This window comes from Ascaphus truei, chromosome 3 (assembly GCF_040206685.1).
Source record: "Ascaphus truei isolate aAscTru1 chromosome 3, aAscTru1.hap1, whole genome shotgun sequence".
Lineage (NCBI taxonomy): Eukaryota > Metazoa > Chordata > Amphibia > Anura > Ascaphidae > Ascaphus > Ascaphus truei.
This window is the reverse complement of record NC_134485.1, coordinates 333,926,451-333,948,249: the sequence shown is the minus strand read 5'-3', so window position 1 is coordinate 333,948,249 and position 21,799 is coordinate 333,926,451. Positions and strand designations below refer to the sequence as shown.

The window sequence follows — 21,799 nt, the reverse complement described above, 5'->3', positions numbered from 1 at the left end:
ATACACCTACGCATTTCGGACCTCTACAGTCCATTATCAAGGTGAAATTATTCACCTTGATAAAGGACTGTAGAGGTCCGAAACGCGTAGGTGTATTTTGTTACTTTGTTCTGACCCATTAAATAGCTTTTATTTTGGTACGTACTCCTGTTGGTTTCATTGCTGTATTTACAGCTGGATATAGTGCTTCGTTTTTTCCTCCTTCGTTTTCTGCATCAAGGGCAAAATCAAACCACTTCTGTCGTTGGATTTGATGCTTTGTTTTTACTTGTTACATTTTTACTTTTTCCTCAGTTTTCTTGTTGCATTATGATCCTAGAAATCATTTCCAATAAAATATAAAATTTGGTCGCACTATGGGGGCATGCGCTTCTTTTCGTACACAGAGACCCATAGAGACCCACAGAGGTTTTGTTGGAGGTGTGAAGTCTCAAATAATGCAGCACACAATATCACAAGGCTCAACAGACAGCAAAAAAAGTATATGAAAAGCGGGTCAAGAGAAATATGTGAAAAGTGCAAAGCTAAATGCACAGAAAACCCATCACTGGGTACAGCATTGTCAGACAACCAGAAAAATCCTGTTGATTATACCTTTTCCTTATCACTGGCTTCACGGGATACCAGAGAGCCCTAAAAATGAGAAGAAATACAAGCTCTGTTCACTAAACATCAGACAATTCTTACAAATATACAATTTACAACATGTATGTATGTCTGTCTTTATATAGCGCCATTAAAGTACATAGCACTCACAGCATTAATATACGTGACAATCATATGAATTATAAATAATATAAATAACACAAAGGGGAGAATTGCTTCAGACAAAAGTAACATTTAGGAAAAGGAGTCCCTGCTCCGAAGAGCTTGCAATCTAATTTGTTGGTAAGAAGAACGTACAGAGACAGTAGGAGGGCGTTCTGGTAAGTGCGTCTGCAAGGGGCCAAGGTTAATGTATGAGGTGTTAATCATCAGCCATGAAGCTACTCATATGCTTCCTTAAACAGGTGTGTTTTGAGGTGGGTCTTAAAAGGGTGATAGAGAGGGTGCTAGTCGGATATTGAGGGGAAGGGCATTCCAGAGGTGTGGGGCAGTCAGTGAGAAGGGTTTAAGGCGGGAGAGGGCTTTAGATACAAAAGGGGTAGAGAAGACATCCTTGAGCAGAACGCAAGAGTCGGGATGGTGCATAGCGAGAAATTAGGGCTGAGATGTAAGGAGCAGCAGAAGAGTGTAAAGCTTTAAAAGTGAGGCGGAGAATTGAGTGAGTGATATGGGATTTGATATGAAGCCAGGAGATTTCAGCAGGGGAGACGCCGAGATAGATTTCAGAGAGAGTAGAGTGTTTCTGGCAGCAGCATTTAGCATAGATTGTAGGGAGACAGGTGATAGGCAGGAATGCCAGACAGCAGGAGGTTACAGTAGTCGAGACGGGAGAGAATTAAGGTCTGTGTCAAAGTTTTTGCAGTCGAGCAACAGAGGAAAAAAATTATCGTTATTTGCTACCTTTTGACTGTAAGGAGAGAATGTGACCCCTAGGCAGCGTGCTTGAATGATAGTACTTCCAACAGTAATGTGGAAAGAGGTAGTAGGGCCAGGTTTGGGAGGAAGTATGAGGAGCTCTGTTTTTGCCATGTTAAGTTTAAGTCGGCGGATGATCATCCAGGATGATATAGCAGAGACATTCAGAAACTTTAGTCATTACAGCAGGTGTAAGGTCAGGGGTTGAAAAGTAGATTTGTGTGTCAGCATAGAGGTGATATTTGAACCCAAGAGATGTTATTAGGTCACCTAGAGAGAGTGTGTAAAGAGAAAAGGTCACAGACAGAGCCCTGGGATACCCCCACAGAGAGATCGATATAGGAGGCATTTGCAAAAGAGGCACTGAAAGCACGCTGGGAGAGGTAAGATCAGATCCAGAAAAGAGCTTTGTTACGAATGCCAAGAGTATGGAGAATGTGAAGAAGAGGGTGGTCCACAGTATCAAAAGCTGCAGATAGGTCGAGTAATGAGCAAAGTGTAATGACCTCTGTCTTTGGCAGCTGGATGTTTTTCAGTAACAGCCATGCCCACTTGCATACAGGATTTTTACATTTTTGATTAATGATTTTCAGGGATATCTTTTTCACATTAAATAGGACTTGTATTTATTGCAATATCAAGGACAGCAGGATAGGCCAATGAGATGCACAGGCTGCGCAGTTGTAGGAATTTTGTTTTTCAAATACCCACCATAAATTCTTGCAGCTTCACCGACCACAGTGAGATAAGAAGCTTGGATGGATTGATCCCCCCCCACCCTGCTATTTTAGTGCAACAACTGCATCTGTTAGAATTTATATCTACATTACAGTATTTATATAGCACTTAAATTCAAAGACCCATATTTCTGTTGTGTTAAACTCCAGATGGTCAGCGGTGCTGAACATTACCTACTAGAAATAGATCTACCATTTCAGTGTATGATTTTAGTATTTTTCGATTGGGATAAAAAATGTTCAATTTTGGAGTAATTTTTCCCCCTGAATGTTTAATTTAGTTTTAAGGTACACAGTAGTTTGATTTATTGAATAGAACAGAAGACATCTTACTTCTTGAAAGGATTACAGTATATCTCTGTAACTGTTACATAAGCCTATAATATACATCTTCTTTAACTGTGCATGCAATGTATTGTATATAATGTATACCATGTTCATTTATGTAACTGTACTTGTAACCATGTATTATTTGTCATTTTAACTCTATGCCCAGGACATACTTGAAAAAACGAGAGTTAACTCTCAATGTATTACTTCCTGGTAAAACATTTTATAAATAAATAAAACACATTTATCGGAATGTATTTGTAGAACATTGCCAAGGTCCAAAGTAATATTTAAATTTACGACCTATCCTCAGTCAAAAAAAAACAGTGCGGCTGTATGTCTCTAAATATAGTACACCTAATCTACAGGTGTGTTATTTAAAGGCTAACCACAAATATATTATCTAGAAGGGACTCATGAGCTTAGATTTGAAGACAACTCCTTTTGTTAACTGCATTGCTTGCAATATTGGCTAGGTTCAAATGAGCCAAAAAGCAGAAAGGAGCCAAATGTTCTATACTACATTTGTTTTATCATCTCTATCATAACTTAATTATGAGCAGCTGTTGCTCATTTGTATGAATATTTTGTCATAACCATAAAAAGCATTAAACTGACAGTCAACATCCCACCTCAATGTGATCTGAGTAGTGATTAGAAGCCAAATTGTAGTCCAACCTTACTCGTCCTGACCATAAAATACAAGCACGATTAATGTTTAAAGATAAACAAATAAATATACGCACCTTGAGATCATACTTTCTGTGAACAGTAAGTCTGTGGCTGAACATGTTCCTCATTACCAACATGTAATAGTCTTCATTGTCCACACTCAAACGATACATCCCAAAAAATTGTGGCAACAGCGTGCTGCCATGACATTTTACTATATTCTGAGATCAGGAGACAAAAAAAATAATCATGTTCAGGCATATGGTTACGGATCAGCCTTAGCATGCAACAAAGTGGGTTATAGTTAGGCGAGATTAACACGTAGACAGTAAAAAGTTTGTGAACCTGAGTTCTGCTTGTCCCCCTGAAGCTCACTATACCTGGCCTCTACTACAGCAAAATGGTTCAAGATGCTATTATATATTGATTTGTCGCAAGCACTATGCACACGTAAGAAAAAATATAGACCTTTGCTGCTTTAACAATCAACGCAAAAGCCTGAATTTGACTACATGTTATTATCTTGCCCTGAGCAAGCCATTCTCATTAAACAAATAGGCATTGCACTTATGTTTATTAGACATTAGGATTCACAAAGGGAACTTGAGAAAGGTTCCTTTTTATATGGAACGACTGATCAATAAACAGCTTACTTTGAGTGCCTAAACATTATATGTTTTTCCTATGACTTGCACTAAAAGCAGTTTGTGTGAGTAACCCGTTATTTTCTATTTTTAACTTGGCTGGAGAGCCTCTGTTCACTAAATGTGATTTATTTATAGCAGAACTTATTCCTACCATATATCTGGAGGTAAAAAAATATGCATGTAAAGAAGAAATGAAAATGTTTGTTTAGTTTCAGGTAAATGATGGCAGAGTGCTATGATGCTTGAATTGTGGGTACAATACAGAACTTTCTTGTTCCCACTATACAGGCAAATCCACAGATATATCTATGTATCTATCTGTGTGTCCTTCTAGCTGTGTATCAAATCGATATATACACAGATGTAGATTTATATTGATCTAGATCTATATGTGTATATGTCTATACACAAATTCAGAGGTAATAAATTGTCCTATATCAGAAAAATTATGTATTAAGAATTAAAATCTGTTGTATAAAAAGTCGGACATAGTAAATTTGCCCTGAGCAATAAAGTGCTCATAAGCCAAAGGTACTAATTTCTTTCTAAAATATATCAAGTGTGTCTAGTGATACACACGTCTATAGAGCCAAATACACATCATATCAAAAAGACCATTCGTCAACGTCAGGTTTGCAAACCTAGAAGGGACTACTTTGGTCCATAGTATATGTATAAATATGAAAAAAAAATATAAAGATAAATATAGCACTCTCCCTCACTATACGATGAACCAAATTGGTACCTTCTAGGTATGCAAACCTGACGTACAAGAATGGTCTTTTTGATATGATGTATATTTAGCTACTAGACACACTTGATGCATTTAAAAATAAATTGGTATCTTTGGCTTATGAGCACTTTATTGTTCAGGACAAATTTACTACATCCAACTTTTTATACAATGGATTTTAATACTTAATACATAAATTGTCCAATTGTAGAGTAATTATCTTCTTAATATATAAAATCGAAAGGTTGGTACTAGCTGCGGTGAATCTGATTGGTCCTCAGCCTCTGGCCAATCAGATTGGTGGCTCTATGACGTCACCCGGCTCCCTCTCCCTCCCCCCCACCGGCTCCCGGACGGAGGGGAAGCGCGGCGCGGCCCTCCTGCCCCAGCCGCCAACGCTCACTTCCCTCCCTCCCTGGCGGGAGCACAGGCAGTGGGCAGGCAGCCTCCGGAAGGACCCCCTTCCTCCTGCAGATGCCCCCGGTAAGATGGCGGCGCACAGCGGACAGGCGGGGGGTGGTATTCAGTCAGGAGAGAGGGGGGGAGAGAGGGAGTCGGGAGAGAGAGGGGGGGGGGAGAGAGGGAGTCAGGAGAGAGGGGGGGGAGAGGGAGTCAAGAGAGAGGGGGGAGAGGGAGTCAGGAGAGAAGGGGGGGCAGCCTGAACAGCTGTGAAGAGGGGGGGAGGGAGTTGAGAGGGAGGATGGGGGAGGCAGAACATTACATCACGGGCAACGCCGGATATATCAGCTAGTTACCTCTAAATCCAGAAATTATATACACGAGCACCAACATTTAAAACAGACGTTGGCCCCAAGTACTATTAGAAAAGAGAAATCGGTACTGGAACCAGAGCGGGATTGAATTGGCTACAGGAACAAAATAATTTTTTTCTCTTTTTTTTTTTCCAAACGGTTTTATTAGGCAAATATACATTAAACAAACATCAGTTTTAACCATAGCCCAATACAGAGTTTTTTGTTTTTATGTGAAGATAAAGAAAATAAACAAAAACACAATAGAAAAGAACACTGCCTCTCTAGGCGAGGCCTCTAGTCCACCTAATGGACCGGAAGAGGGAAGACAAGGAAGAGAGAGAAGTGGATAGGGGGTAGGCTGGGGGGGGGAGGGAGGGAGGGAGGAGTGGAAGAGGAACCACCCACCCTCTCCCGTCGCCAGGTACCGAGGTCCATCACTTCAGAGAACCGATTCATTTGGTCATATAGTGGGGGGAATTCTACGTCCCTGGTTATAAAGTTATCCATGGTTCCCAGATGTTATAGGACCCTGTTGTGGATCTTTTTAGGAAGGCCGTTAGCTTTTCCATGACCATTACCTCATTGATCCTTTTTTTTTTTTAACATTTGCTTGGAGGGGGGGGGGGATACCTTCTTCAAGGAGGCCGCAATTGCACACCATGCCACCGTAAGAATGAAGGAGATACATTTCCTTACTGGTCGGTCAATTTCTTCCATTGGCCTGGCCAGCAGGTAGGTCAGTGGATCGATGGGAATTGTGAGGTCCGTAACCTCTTTTAGTAAAGTTTGTACAGTGAGCCAATATTTCTGAATCTCTGGGCATGTCCACCAAATGTGAGCCATGTCCCCCTTTGTCCACAGCCTCTCCAACAAAGATCGGAGGCCAGAGGGTAGATTTGTTTTATTCTCACTGGAGTAAAATATCAGTGAAATAGTACTTTATAGATATTTTCTCTCGTTGTGGTACATATGGAAGTTCCTGAAGCATTTTCCCATATATCTTCCCAATCCTCTCTATCTATATCTACATTTAGTTCCGCCGCACATTTGAGCATATACTCATGGATCAGCGGGTCCGCCGACATCTCCATTCTGGCATAGATTTTAGTTATTAGACCTTTTTGGTGTGCGGCTTTCCGGCACAACTTCTCGAAATCAGTGAGAGGGGGAAATTCTAATTTTGGGAATCTTCTTTGTATAAAATGCCTAATTTGGAGATATTTGAACGTGTCCAATTCCAGGAAAGAATTTTTTTAACGGTTTAAATTGTAGAGCTTGTAATACATGTCAGCAGGTGGAAAAAACGAAGAACTTTCAATTCACATATAACAGAGTTTGAAGTAAATGCACATTACATGCAGCAGCGACTTTATCATCCACCTGATAGGAATACCTTGTGGCAAGCAGGATGTGGGAAGAATCATTACAAAATGAAGAGTAAAGATTAACTGAATATGTTAGAAATATACAAAAAGGATTCAGTGTTGTAACCATTTTAGAGATTTTTCATAATCAAGATACAACTGGTCTCAGTATTATGAGAATAGAAAGAAAGCGTAAAACCAGATTGGAGACACAGAATAATGAAGATATCCCAACGAGAAACATACTGGATTGACAAGCTTAAAACGGTTTCCCCGAAATTGGTTGAATATAGATGCGGTTACTTTTTTCCCCTTCTCTCAACAACTCAAATATAAGAGCCAGGGACTAAATGAAGAGCTTTAAATATGCGATTTGGTTTTATCTTTGATTAGATCTCAGATTATTTATGATATGTATATTTTTACCATTTCCTCCTTTATATTAATAATGTCTGATGTTATATATTGCACCTTTTACCTACTTATGTTGTTTTTATTCTTCTTATGCATTTATTTAGGTTTATACAATTCAATTTGATTAATCAAGTTGATCTTCATGTGGGGAAAAAAAATGGTTTATCATTCCATTTTAGTAATCTATTATTGAACCTCAATATTAAAAAAAAAAAACGTATATCTTTGGGTGAGAGATCCAGTTTGAAGAAATTCTCACATTGGGATTAAAGATGTTCTATGCCGTTTTTTTCTAAAAATTTTACGACATAATTTAAAATTCTATTCTTTGACGTATTCCTGTTGATATTTTTTTTTTGTTGATGATATAATAAAGTTATTTCCCTTTTAGATTTGAGGTTATGCAAGGGATAGATTGTATCAACCCTGAAGAAGCTAATCAAAGCAAGCCAGTTATGCAGTTCTCTTACTTGGTGATAATCAGAGAGGATACTGTGCATGTCGGCAACATCTTCACTGGATATTTCTTTAACCGCCAGTGTTTTATCGTAGGAGAGGAGGAAACGACCACCGTGCGCTTCACTTTCACTATAAGGAGAACTGCGCGTCAGGGAGACCTGGAAGGAAACAAAGCAAAACAAGGGATTACCATCTAGAGAAGTCTATTGTGCCTTCGTGTCAAAACAAGTATCAGTACTACAAATAAGGATTTGGGTCATGAAAAAAAGACTGTTACACATGTAGAATAATTTACAACAAAGATGGCTTACATTTCCATTTTTTCCCCTCAATCTTTTATTTTTATGGTCATATGTCGTAGTATACATATTGTTTCCTTTACATCACATTGTTAACATGCATTTGCCTTACTGGTTTGTGTTAACAATTAACTTTGACATTACTTGTTATTCCCAGCTTCCTAACATTATATTCAAGTATACATTAACAAAAAAAAATTACATCAAACCTCAATACACATATCCAACAAATATCTAACGTAAACAAAAACCTAAATCAGTTATACCATTCTAGCAAACAGTTATTCAGATTGTTACTTGGAACAAACATTTTCCCTTTTCACATCTTCATTTGATTAACAAAAAAACATATCCAAGCGTTTCTATTTGTAAACTTTCATCTGGACCCATTCCATTCCTTCAAATATTTTATTATTAATATAGTTACATAGATGAGATTGCAGAAAGACATGTCCATCAAATTTAACCTATCCTAATTTAGATGAGATACTTTATCCTAGATTTGTATTTACAGTATGGATTATATATATTTGATCTGACATGAGTGCAGAGTCTCCAAATAAATGTCCTTTAAATGTGAACCTTTTTCTAGTTCAAGTGCTTTTCTATCAAAATTATGCATCTTGGTCAACTGTTCCAATTTGTAAGAATTTCCGTAATATTTATTATATTGTACTTGCGGTTGATTGGAATATAGGAACAGATGCCATACAATAATTATTCTGACAAGCAAAGGAATGTTCCGTAGATCTTTTTACATAGGATAAGTTCAGAACCTATAGACAGAGAGTCTATATAGCTGTGTTCCGTTGTCTGGGGAAGGGCCAGCGAGTGACAGATAGTGGCTATTAACAACTACATTGTAAAGCTGATGCAATCAAACCTATTAATTAGGGTAGTTCCTTATACTTACATAAGGAAGTATGACTGACACCAGTGTTAAGCTGGAGGACACACAGATTTGCCATTAGGCCCGGGTCTAGCTTGGCAGAATTTAGGGGTGGCAGATTTTCACTGCTTCCTGATGTCACAGTCCTCAGGCGCCGCCTCCCCGAGCCTGGATTGGAGGAGACGTCTGAATAGGCGGGGCCTACTAAAAGCAACTGCACAGCGCAGGAACAAGGTTACAATTCTGTTTGAACACGCTATGCAGTTGCCTGTGTGATGAGGGCGACAAGGAGCAGAGAGCAGCAGACAGTGTGGGCATCCACCAAGGTGAGTGAGAGCGGGGGGGGGGTGTCTCTATACCTTTTAATCCGGGTGCAAGGGGACCTCCTGTCTGGACCTTTATTTGCTGCCTCCACAGACCCAGTAGCAGTGTAACCCGTGTGTGTCTGTGTGGATTCCATTTTGGTGTGCACTGCACATTGGGGTACTGTGTGTGTGTGCGCGCGCGCGCTGCATGGAGTGGGTCCCGTGTGTGTGCTGCACAGGGGGGATGACATGTTGCCTGTGCTGTGGGGGAATTCATTTTTGTGTATGAGGAGAGGGGGGTATTATGTGTATTAAGGAGAGGGGGGGTATTATATGTATTGAGGAGAGGGGGGTATTATGTGTATCGAGAAGAGGGCAAGATGAAAAATGTAGGGGCGGCAAAAAAAAGGTATGGTCTAAGGGCGGCAAACTTGTAAATCCGCCACGGAGGACACATACCATATTTGGTCATAGTGTTGGGAGACGGAAGGACAGTGTATAAAAGTTGATTGTTTTTTGTTAGGAAAGGCAGCCATGAGGACATCCCGAAAGCAGGACACAACGGATTTCACCAGGAAAAAAATGATGTAATCTCTTATTAAATAAATTATGCTAATTTCAGTCAGTCATTTATCTACTATTTCTGAATGTACGTCAAGATCTTCGGAATAAAACATTTCTTGTGTGCGAAAACCGGAATGCAGAGGGTTTTTTTATGCTGCAAAAATACAAAAAAGACAATCCATTTTACATCATTTTAATTATGATACCAAAGAGAGAAAGAATTGCATCTAATTACTGAAGACAGATTTTTGTTATCGTTTCTACAACTATATCCAATGTAATAATTGGCTGTCTCTTTGTTTCCCTCTGGTCTTCAAAAAGCCCAAAAGATCAGCGATTGTATGGTCTTTGAATGTTATTCATGAATTGGGATTACCATGTCCCAAAACATTGTCATTTTACTGGGTAGCTAAAAACAAGGTTTTAAATCTGCTTTTTTTTATATTTTGCATTTTGCGCAAGCTCCCCACTCTATTTTAATTGCATAAGCTCTTTGCCAAGGGGATACATATGCTCTATTAATCACTGTGATATGTACCTGATGTAATGAGGCTCCACATAGGACTTTGACATTATTGTATCCATTGTATTTTATAAGGGTTTAATTTAATAGTCAAGTTCAGGAAAGTCTTCCATGCCCCATAGGCATTATCCCACTTACATTCTGCTTTAAATAGTAGAATTGGGTTATATAAAAAAAATGTCTAAACTTATGATTTTGCCATATGTATGGCAGAATCGACTACATTTAGTTCCCTTATTTCTGGGTCTTTTTGTAATATTTCGTTCACGTCTTGCCTGCAGATGTGTGATTAAATGAGTTCAGCAAGTTACATTTAGTTTAATGGTTCAAAAGATTTAACCCCATGTAAATGCTCATCCAATAACTTGAATAATGTCTCTTCCAGGTGTAAAAGTAACTATTGGAGAGACTAAGGGCCTCATGCAGAGAGCAGCGCAAAAAGTGAAAGCGGCATTAATTGGCGGATTCTGCCTTCAGAAAGGCAGAAACCGGCAAGTTTAAAAAAAAGCGCCATTTTCTTTTTCCCCCTTCAAATTCGCCGCGCGCCTGGAGAGTTTAAATTCTCTCCAGTTTTTTTCTCTGCCGTATGCAGAGAGCCGCGATCGCCATCTAGTGGCTGTTCGCGGCAAAAAAATGGCGCGATTTTCAACATTTTCCCTCTCCACCAAGCAGCTGGCGCTCCGCGGCCGGTAGAGAGGGGAAAAAAAAAAACGCGATTTTTTCCCCAGTAGTTTCAACAGCGCTAATAGCGCTGGTTGAAACTCTCCATATGCAGAAAGGCAGTTTTCTGCCCTTTCTGCATATGGACATAAAAACTCTCCAAAAAAGGTAAAAATTTTCCCCCTCTCCAATTCTGCATAGCGCTGCTCTCTGCATGAGGCCCTTAGTTCAAATAGCGATTTATTTTGAAAAGTTAAGTATTTTGTAATATTCATATTTCCCCCTCATACAATTCCAAGCTTTCGTGGCATCTTTAATCATCACATTTTCGTTCAATTTCACCAGCATATTTTGTCAACTAAAAGGTGCATGAAGTAATAATAATAATAATAATAATAATAATAATAATAATGTTCTTGTATAGTGCTGCTAGTTTTACATAGCGCTTTACAGAGACATTTTGCAGGCACAGGTCCCTGCCCCGTGGAGCTTACAATCTATTTTTTGTTGCCTGAAGCACAGGGAGATAAAGTGACTTTCCCAAGGTCACAAAAAGCTGGAATTGAAGCAGCTTCAAACTCAGTGCCAGTCAGTGACTTTACTCACAGAGCCGCTCCTTCTCCCATGAGTACACTGGGGAATTTGGGTAAATCATTACTATTGTTATAGCTCACACAGCAAGGGTTGAAGCACTTGTACATTCATACTGTATGACATCTGCTCACACCAAAGAAACACAATGAACATTTTTGCAGTATCTGCTTATGTAATCTTATTTACAAAACACAAAAGCTCAAACAAAAATGCATCAGTAAACTTCAGAGCTATCCCTGCTGCAGCCCTCCACCCAGCCCCACTAATCTCTACTAACATAATATCCGCCTTATTTTTTATTATTTATCCAATAATTCAACTTGTGTCTATCACAAGAACATCTGCACAAATCAGCCATTTCAGAAACAAAATCATGCCGTTCTGCGAAGAATAAGGATTCAACAGATCGCTAGATAACCTGCAGAGTGACACGAGTTACTGACACAGGAAAGCGAATAGATTTTGAACTTCCCAGAGTGACCACTGTTGTGACTTTTTGCCCTTTGTTATTGGAGTGCAATGAAAAATTATATGTAGAACCTCCATCCAACATCTCAAACAAACAAGAAAACCCTGTGCCCTGATCTATCCTCAAGTCAAGAGGTCTCTTTGGAAAGGGCTAATGATGGTCCAGGAACATGTTTTCTGTGGCAAAACAGATTTTGCTCTGGATCATGCAAACAGTGATGATGGAAGCCAGAGTTTGCCGCTCTATAAAAGAAATCATGACTAGCAAACGGCTACTGTTCTAGCCTTAAAAACACTTTATACGGTCAGACAAAGTGGATGCTCTTACTAAAATTCTATTGGGTGATGTGTGAAATCCTGCCTCCTTCAAGATATGTAAACATTACAGTAATCAATTGAAGAGTACACTCTCCAATTACAAATTTCAATAATAAAAAGTATGTCCAAAAATAGATAGCACAACCGGTTTACATACCTTTACGCCAAAAGGTTTCCTACTAGTGTCTCTCAAAAGAGCATCGGTGCGCAAACTGGGGGGCGGTAGATTTTCGGGGGAGGGGTGGGCGCGGGAGTTATAGAGGTCCTGCGCTCTCCCCCAGGCATTTAAATGAAATGCCCGAGGACCACGCAAGGTCTCTAATACACTTACCTTCCTTTCCAGCGACGCTTCGTCCTGGTAACTTGGTGTCAAATGACGCCACTGGGTCATGTTACTATGGCAACGTGATGTGACATGACTCCGCACGTCATTTGACACCGGGGTCGAGGCGCCGAGGAGAGCAGGCAGGTGTGCGCGCGTGGAAAAAAGTTTGCGCACCCTGGCAATAAAGAACCATCTGCATGCAACACGTGAACTTGAAACTTTTGTTCTAGAAGACCCCTCCCAATCCAAAAACCCTGCCGCTTGAAAGTAGCTGTATTTATTTTCCATAACAAGCATATCAATTACATCAGTTTAACGTTGAATAGTTTTTTTTAACTCGTATGTCCAAGTTCAACCTAGGTTAAAATGTAGACAGATACTTATCCTATATTTGTTTTTACAATAATTTGATCAAGGGGAAGGCAAACCCCAATGAATCATCAGCCAATGATCTCATAAAGGAAGATGTGCTCCTTCTCAACTCTAAATAATGGCCATCATGTTTCTCCCTGGATCAACATCCTTCCCATGTTTACTTATTTGGCATATCTCTGTATACCTTTCTAAAAAGAAACCTGACCAACTTTGTTTTTTTTTTTAAGATATCTGTTGTATCTGCCTTCACAGTCACCAGGGGTAATGAATTCCATATTTTAAACTGACCTTCCTGTAAAGAACCCTTTCCTATGTTGCTGCTGATACAGTATCTCCTCTCCTTTAACTTTATGGGATGACACACACTGTGTGTGTCATTTGTACTGCCCTTGGGAAGAATACTTGTAGTTCTATGGAAATCTCCATGAATTGACCCAGAATATACATTTGCACATACAGTATACAGTAGGTATCATATCCCCTTTTTAGACAACTCTCCTATAATCTAAACATATCTAAATTTATAAAAGGTTTTACCAGGAAATATATTATCTGTGAGTTACCTCTTGTTTTCAAGTATGTTAATTTAGCTAGCCAAAATTAATCTCAAATCAGATTTTCCATTCTTTTTATTAATTTTGTGGCTCTTCTCTGCACTTTCTGGTTCCATAATGTATTTTTTATGGATTGGTGCCTGAAAATATACTCCAAATTCAAGACATGGTATTTATACAGTGGCATAATTATGCTCACTTCCCTGCCATCCATACCCCGTTTAATGCAAAATGAGATCTTATTTGCCTTTGCAGCTACTCATTACATTGGGCACTATTGCCAAGCCTGCTGTCTACAAACACTCCTAAATCCTTCTCCATCAAGGATTGGCCTAATTTTGCCCCATTTCATTTGTCAGTCGCCTAAAACCTTATATTTATCTGTATTAAACCTCATCTACCATTTAAAGGCCAAAGTTTCTAGTCTTTCCAAGTCCTACTGGAGAGACATTACATCCTGCTCTGATGTTACTACCTTACACAACTACATGCCACCAGCACGGGTCAGCGCTCATGACCGAGGCCTTAGTCAGCAGCTACAATATACTGTATCCTTATATTACGAAGGTAACATTATCTATTGTTACAATTTACAGTTCAAATAGCTGGAAATATTTGCAACAAATAATCACAAACAGGAAAGTGTTGCAAAGATCTTGCACTGCTTGGGAGGTGGGTTAATACCGTAGAAAGCAAAGAATGCTTTAAAACTCGTTCTAGTTTTCCAAAGGCCAACAGTACACTAGATATGCAGATAGCATATTGCAGTGCACTGAAAATAAAAGTATGTTGGTCAGACTGCAGGGGGAAAGGGAGAGAATAAATAAATAAACCCCACACATTATCCTCTGTGTTTCGCAGACAATGACTCTTCGTCAAAGTGTAATTATCAAGATGAAACCAGCTGCTAAATAGAGCTCTGCAACAGGAGTCCAGCCTTGTCCCAAAGGAGTGTCTGATATAGGTTTTAAAGAGGCCCGCTACTTCCGCTGGTGAGCAGTAAAGGCAGATAAATATGAATGCAAAAGTCGAACCAGAGCAGTGTATACATAAAACATGCCATACACAAACACTCCAAATATTTAAAACAAAAATAAAAACTTGGTATAATGAAATGAAAGCCTCCCTTGAAAATCATGCAAACTATGGAAATGCAACTTTTTAGACAACATTCATATTATTGTTCATGCTCAGATCTTATACAATTCGTGTGTAACAAATGTAAATGTTAAATGTAAATGTTCAGTGAGGCATATGATGGTTTATTCAATCTGAAACGTGAGCTATAAGATATGAATGAATTCTAATGAATTCTAGTACATTCTAGTACATGTAAAAACTCCAAAATGTACAGTCTTTTATTAGTAAGAGTGAACATTTATATAAAACAGTAAACACATACACAAAATGGGAGCATGTACAGAAAAGAACCATACAAATAAATGTCAGTTAATATTTTTATATTGCGATATAGTTCATATTAACTTTTATGGTTATTTTTCTATACATGCTCGCATTGTGTGAATATGTATTTTTACATTTACTATTTTATATACACACTTTTACATATGAAAAACTGCAAATGGAAGTTTTGACATGTATCAGAATCCATTAGAGCAGAGTAGATCTTATAGTTCACATTTTTTTTTTCAATCACATGCCCCACTGAACATTTACATTACACAGGAATTGTATAAAGGTCTGAGCAGGAATAGTTTATCTAATTATTAAGTTGCCATAGTTTGCATGATTATTTTCAAGGGAGGCTTTAACTTCATCAAGTTTAATTTTATTTTAAATATTTGAAGTGTTTGTGTATATAATTTTTATGAATAAACTACCCAGGTTCGACTTTTGTATTCATATTTATCTGCCCCCCAGCGGAACTGGCGGGCCTCTTTAAAACCCATAATCAGACACTCATTTGGGACAATGTAGATGTAGAACGTGGTAAGAGCGCTCTAGTACAGGGACTTTTGGGACAAGGCTGGACTTCCGGTTGAGAGCTGTATTTAGCAGCCGTTTTCATGTTGATCATTACTCTGACGAAGCACCATTGTCGGTGCGAAACACGAGGATTTTTGCCTCATTTGTTTAATAAAGTGATTTTTGATTACCGAATCCCGCAGTCTGGCCCCATATCTTTTTTTGGAGTGCACCGCAATATACTTTTTTCTATATATCTACACGCATCGCTGTGAGCAAGCCAACAGAGTACCATGTGGTCTGGATTTTGAGAGTACTTTCATCGGTGCAAGTCTTAGTACTGATTGCACTTGTCAGAAGATATTGGTATTGTATGATAGTTCCCAAACGCCAATTATCTGAGTGTCACAACCTTTGAGGACGCAAAAAAGTCAGCGCAGAACGGGAGTCCTTCTTCCGTCTAATTGTCCTTTAATGTCTGGAGCACATACCCACCTATCAACCATTCAATTTCCATCAATATAGACACAGATTTCATGATACTCACTGCCACCAAACAAGAAACTCAATGATTTGGGTCAGTTAGAATTCTAGCTGTGACTATATTTAAGTTGTAGAGCAGGGGTGAGCAAACTTTTTATGCCGAGCCCCCCTTTTCATCCATGAAATTTCTCGGGCCCCCCCTGCCTGATGTAATCAAAATCACATGACGTCAGCGCACGTGAGCTGGTTCAGCCATTGAGGGCGAACCAGCTTTGTAACGCCCCCGCCACGCGTCTACAAAAAAAGTATTTATAGCACAAATTACATAACTTAAAAATAAATATTATAATATTTGTCTAATAGCGTTCCCATTTCTGCTGGATTATTAATCTCTCTCTTCCCGCCACATTAGAACACCTCAGGACCTCTCTAACCTCTTCCAGTCTCTCCCTGTATTTCTCACTCCCCCACCAGTCCCTCTCTATTCCTCCCCTCAGTGTCTCCCCCTCCCCCCCACTCTCTTTCCCTCCCCCCAGTGTGTGTCTCTTTCTCCCTCCCCCCATTGTCTCTCACTCTCTCCCCTCTTCCAGTCTCACACTCCTCTTCCTGTCTCTCCAACTCCCTGTATTTCTCACTCCCCCTCCAGTCCCTCTCTATCCCTCCCCTCAGTGTCTCCCCCCACTCTCTTTCCCTCCGCCTGTGTGTCTCTCTCTCTTTCTCCCTCCCCCTAGTGTCTCCCTCCCTCCATTGTCTCTCACTCTCCTTCCAGCCATTGCCTCTCCCTCCCCCCAGTGTCTCTCTTGCACTCTCCAACCAGCTATTGTTTCTCCCTCCACCCGGTGTCTCTCTCACACTCTCCCTCCAGCCATTGTGTGTCTCTCTCCCTCCTGCCAGTGTCTCCCTCCCTCCCACCAATGTCTCTCTCATCCCCATCCCCATGTAGCTCTTTCACCCCCCCTCCCCATGTCACACTCACTCTCACCCCCCTCCCCATCTCACACTCTCACCCCGCTCATGTCACTCACTCCCCCCCATGCCTCAGTCTCACACTCACTCCCCCATGTCCCAGTCTCACACTCACTCCCCCATGTCCCAGTCTCACCCTCCCACCCCCCCATGTCCCAGTCTCACTCCCCCCATGTCCCAGTCTCACTCCCCCCACATGTCCCAGTCTCACTCCCCCCACATGTCCCAGTCTCACTCCCCCCACATGTCCCAGTCTCACTCCCCCCACATGTCCCAGTCTCACTCCTCCCACATGTCCCAGTCTCACTCCCCCCACATGTCCCAGTCTCACTCCCCCCACATGTCCCAGTCTCACTCCCCCCACATGTCCCAGTCTCACTCCCCCCACATGTCCCAGTCTCACTCCCCCCACATGTCCCAGTCCCCCCCCCCATGTCCCAGTCTCATTCCCGCCCCATGTCCCAGTCTCACTCCCGCCCCATGTCCTAGTCTCACTCCCGCCCCATGTCCTAGTCTCACTCCCCCCCCATGTCCCAGTCTCACTCCCCCCCCCCCATGTCCCAGTCTCACTCCCCACCATGTCCCAGTCTCACTCCCCACCATGTCCCAGTCTCACTCCCCCCCATGTCCCAGTCTCACTCCCCCCCATGTCCCAGTCTCACTCCCCCCCATGTCCCAGTCTCACTCCCCCCCCCATGTCCCAGTCTCACTCCCCCCCCATGTCCCAGTCTCACTCCCCCCCCATGTCCCAGTCTCACTCCCCCCCCCCCATGTGCCAGTCTCACTCCCCCCCATGTGCCAGTCTCACTCCCCCAGGTGCCAGTCTCACTCCCCCATGTCCCAGTCTCACTCCCCCCCATGTCCCAGTCTCACTCCCCCCCATGTCCCAGTCTCACCCCCCCCCATGTCCCAGTCTCACCCCCCCCATGTCCCAGTCTCACCCCCCATGTCCCAGTCAAACCCCCCATGTCCCAGTCTCACTCCCCCATGTGCCAGTCTCACTCCCCCATGTGCCAGTCTCACTCCCCCATGTGCCAGTCTCACTCCCCCATGTGCCAGTCTCACTCACCCATGTCCCAGTCCCACGCCCCCATGTGCCAGTCTCACTCCCCCCCATGTCCCAGTCTCACTCCCCCCCATGTCCCAGTCTCACTCCCCCCCATGTCCCAGTCTCACTCCCCCCCATGTCCCAGTCTCACTCCCCCCCATGTCCCAGTCTCACTCCCCCCCATGTCCCAGTCTCACTCCCCCCCATGTCCCAGTCTCACTCCCCCATGTCCCAGTCTCACTCCCCCATGTCCCAGTCTCACTCCCCCATGTCCCAGTCTCACTCCCCCATGTCCCAGTCTCACTCCCCCATGTCCCAGTCTCACTCCCCCATGTCCCAGTCTCACCCCCCCATGTCCCAGTCTCACTCCCCCATGTGCCAGTCTCACTCCCCCATGTGCCAGTCTCACTCCCCCATGTCCCAGTCTCACTCCCCCATGTCCCAGTCTCACTCTCCCCCATGTCCCAGTCTCACTCCCCCCCATGTCCCAGTCTCACTCCCCCCCATGTCCCAGTCTCACTCCCCCCCATGTCCCAGTCTCACTCCCCCCCATGTCCCAGTCTCACTCCCCCCCATGTCCCAGTCTCACTCCCCCCCATGTCCCAGTCTCACTCCCCCCCATGTCCCAGTCTCACTCCCCCCCATGTCCCAGTCTCACTCCCCCCCATGTCCCAGTCTCACTCCCCCCCATGTCCCAGTCTCACTCCCCCCCATGTCCCAGTCTCACTCCCCCCCATGTCCCAGTCTCACTCCCCCCCATGTCCCAGTCTCACTCCCCCCCATGTCCCAGTCTCACTCCCCCCATGTCCCAGTCTCACTCCCCCCCATGTCCCAGTCTCACTCCCCCCCATGTCCCAGTCTCACTCCCCCCCATGTCCCAGTCTCACTCCCCCCCATGTCCCAGTCTCACTCCCCCCCATGTCCCAGTCTCACTCCCCCCCATGTCCCAGTCTCACTCCCCACCATGTCCCAGTCTCACTCCCCCCCATGTCCCAGTCTCACTCCCCCCCATGTCCCAGTCTCACTCCCCCCCATGTCCCAGTCTCACTCCCCCCCATGTCCCAGTCTCACTCCCCCCCATGTCCCAGTCTCACTCCCCCCCATGTCCCAGTCTCACTCCCCCCCATGTCCCAGTCTCACTCCCCCCCATGTCCCAGTCTCACTCCCCCCCATGTCCCAGTCTCACTCCCCCCCATGTCCCAGTCTCACTCCCCCCCATGTCCCAGTCTCACTCCCCCCCATGTCCCAGTCTCACTCCCCCATGTGCCAGTCTCACTCCCTCATGTGCCAGTCTCACTCCCCCATGTGCCAGTCTCACTCCCCCATGTGCCAGTCTCACTCCCCCATGTGCCAGTCTCACTCACCCCCTCTCCCCATGTCACACACGCTGATGCAGGAAGCAACGAGATGCTGCTGTGTACTGTAGCACAGCGCCACCTAATGGCCAAAAGAAAAATTGCAGCTGCAGACGGCTTTTTTCCCTCTGCTCCTGGCAAAATCGCCGCTGCTTCCTGCGCCCCCCCTAAACAATCTTGCGCCACCCCAGGGGGGCGCGCCCCCCAGTTTGCGCACCACTGTTGTAGAGGTAAAACTCACTAAATGCACTTCCTGACTTGGAATTTCTTGATATTTCTATTGAAAAACTCTTTAAGTGCCTATTTAGTCATAGTTCAAAGGTACTTATAAAATAAATAACAGCACAAGCACACATTGAGGCATGCACTTATGCTTCAGCTGTCCTACTTCGCACTGTACTCATTCAATTGAAATGTCTTAACCCTGTACCATCTATTAAACTGTATCGATATGCTGCTCACTAGCTGGTGTTTTCACAAGCCTGACCTGCCCTAAAAAAAAAAATATTAAGCCAACAGCAAAGAAAGTCTGAATAAACCAAAGAGACATTCCAAGTTTCACACCAGCAGTACTTTTGCAATTTTAAGACATTGTTATGCACTTTCATAAGATTTGTTTTTAAAAGGATGTTATTTATTATATTCTTAAAAAGAGTGTACCTTTCTTTCCAAAGGCCTTTCCTTTTGCCCCACAAATAATTTGGATCTTTTTGATACAATCTTTTTTTTCTCGTAGACTGCTTCTGCACAAATTTTTCAGCAGAAGACAAAATCTGCTCAATATGAACACTGATTTAGAAGGTTTTGATCATCTTGACAATATGAACATACGTTTATTAAATGACCTACTGGAAGAGAGTGAAAGGGTCCGTTCATAGATGTTCTAAATAAATCTAAATTTATGCCAGCAATACACACCAGCTCCAACATAGACATGTTTACGCGTCTGGTATCAGCAGACATTACACATCTACATAAGAAAAAAGATTAAATGAGCAATTTAAGTCATTAGGAAATCTTAGCGCTTAGGGATCTTGAAAATGAGTCAATTGTAATAAAAGCTTCTGACAAAGGAGGAAATACAGTAGTACAATATAAAGAATCGTATGCAGTAGAATGCAGACATCTCCTTTCAGATAAAGATTGTTACAGAATTTTGGATACAGACACGACAATAAAGTTCCAAACAGAACTGAAAGAAATACCTAAAGAAGGATTGTTAGATTAGGTAACAACACAAGTTGAACATGATTTTATTAATATAAAATTACCTAGAATCGCGACTTTTTATTGTTACCTAAAATACACAAGGGGGTTTCCCCACCACCGGGAGACCTACAGTATAGTCTCCGGAGTTGGGAATTTGACATCTAATTCAAGTGTATATCCGGATTCCTTCGTCCTTTCGTTGAATCATTGCCGTCTCACTTACGTGATACAAAACATCTCCTACTCAGATTGGAGGGGGTCATGGTAGGTGAGACCACACTCCTAGTGGGTTTAGACGTTGAAAGCCTTTACACCAGCATTCCCCATCAGGCTGGTGTGGGGGCCGTCTCGCATTTCTTAAGGTCACGCGATACACATGCAAAGCTGCATAACAACTTTGTCATTAAACTTCTTACTTTCACCCTGGCCAAGAATTACTTCCTTTTTGACAGTAAATACTACCATCAGACCCAGGGCACCGCCATGGGGACCACGGTGGCTGCAACCTACGCTAATCTCTATCTAGGCTGGTGGGAGGAGACTGTGGTCTTTGGTGAGGCCCTGGGTCGATATGCGGACATGATACAGCTCTGGGTCCGCTATATCGACGATATTATCGTCCTGTGGGATGGGAGTGTTTCTGATCTTCAGGAGTTCATAAACATCTTGAATACAAATGTATACAACAGTCCAGATAGAGTCAGAACAATTACAATTTCTGGACTTAATTAAGAAAACAAGTGATGGCTACCTGGAAACATCTATCTTTAAGAAGCCTATGTCTACAAATAATCTCCTAAGAGCAGATAGCCATCACCCATCTCACTTGATTAAAAACTTCACAACTTTAACAAAAAAAGTAACAACTGAGGAGCATATTAATCAAGAGAGATGAAACAACGCTTTCTTGACCGAGGTCATAGCAAAGGCTCTGTAGAAAGGCATTTAAAAGAGCACTCAAGACATCCTGGCCTAGTTTACTAGTCAACAACAAAGGAGGAAGTAATCAGGGACAGGAAGTAATACGCTTTGTAGGTACCTTTAACAATCAATGGTGTGATATACATAGAATCCTACAAAAATACTGGCATTTACTTACTGAAGATCACGACATTTCACAAGTTCTAAATGCGGAACTTAGTATGACAAGTAAAAGGCCCAGGAATATAAAGGACATGATAGTTAACTGTGTGCCCAGGACATACTTGAAAACGAGAGGTAACTCTCAATGTATTACTTCCTGGTAAAACATTTTTATAAATAAATAGCACACAGCCACTACCAAGGAGTGCAAAAAGGGACATGG

The 21,799-nt window shown here is 42.4% G+C and overlaps 1 protein-coding gene across 2 annotated transcripts in view; it reads right to left on the bottom strand.

The window, feature by feature from the left end:
- Positions 1-21,799, bottom strand: part of PIP4K2C (phosphatidylinositol-5-phosphate 4-kinase type 2 gamma) — a 74,377-nt gene that overhangs the window by 13,573 nt on the left and 39,005 nt on the right. For both annotated transcript variants that reach the window (XM_075591549.1, XM_075591550.1), the window contains exons 4-6: positions 7,644-7,790; positions 3,335-3,481; positions 595-633 (exon numbers count right to left, since the gene is read on the bottom strand). In XM_075591549.1, the coding sequence (XP_075447664.1) occupies positions 595-633; positions 3,335-3,481; positions 7,644-7,790 (333 nt within the window). The remainder of the gene's footprint in view (positions 1-594; positions 634-3,334; positions 3,482-7,643; positions 7,791-21,799) is intronic.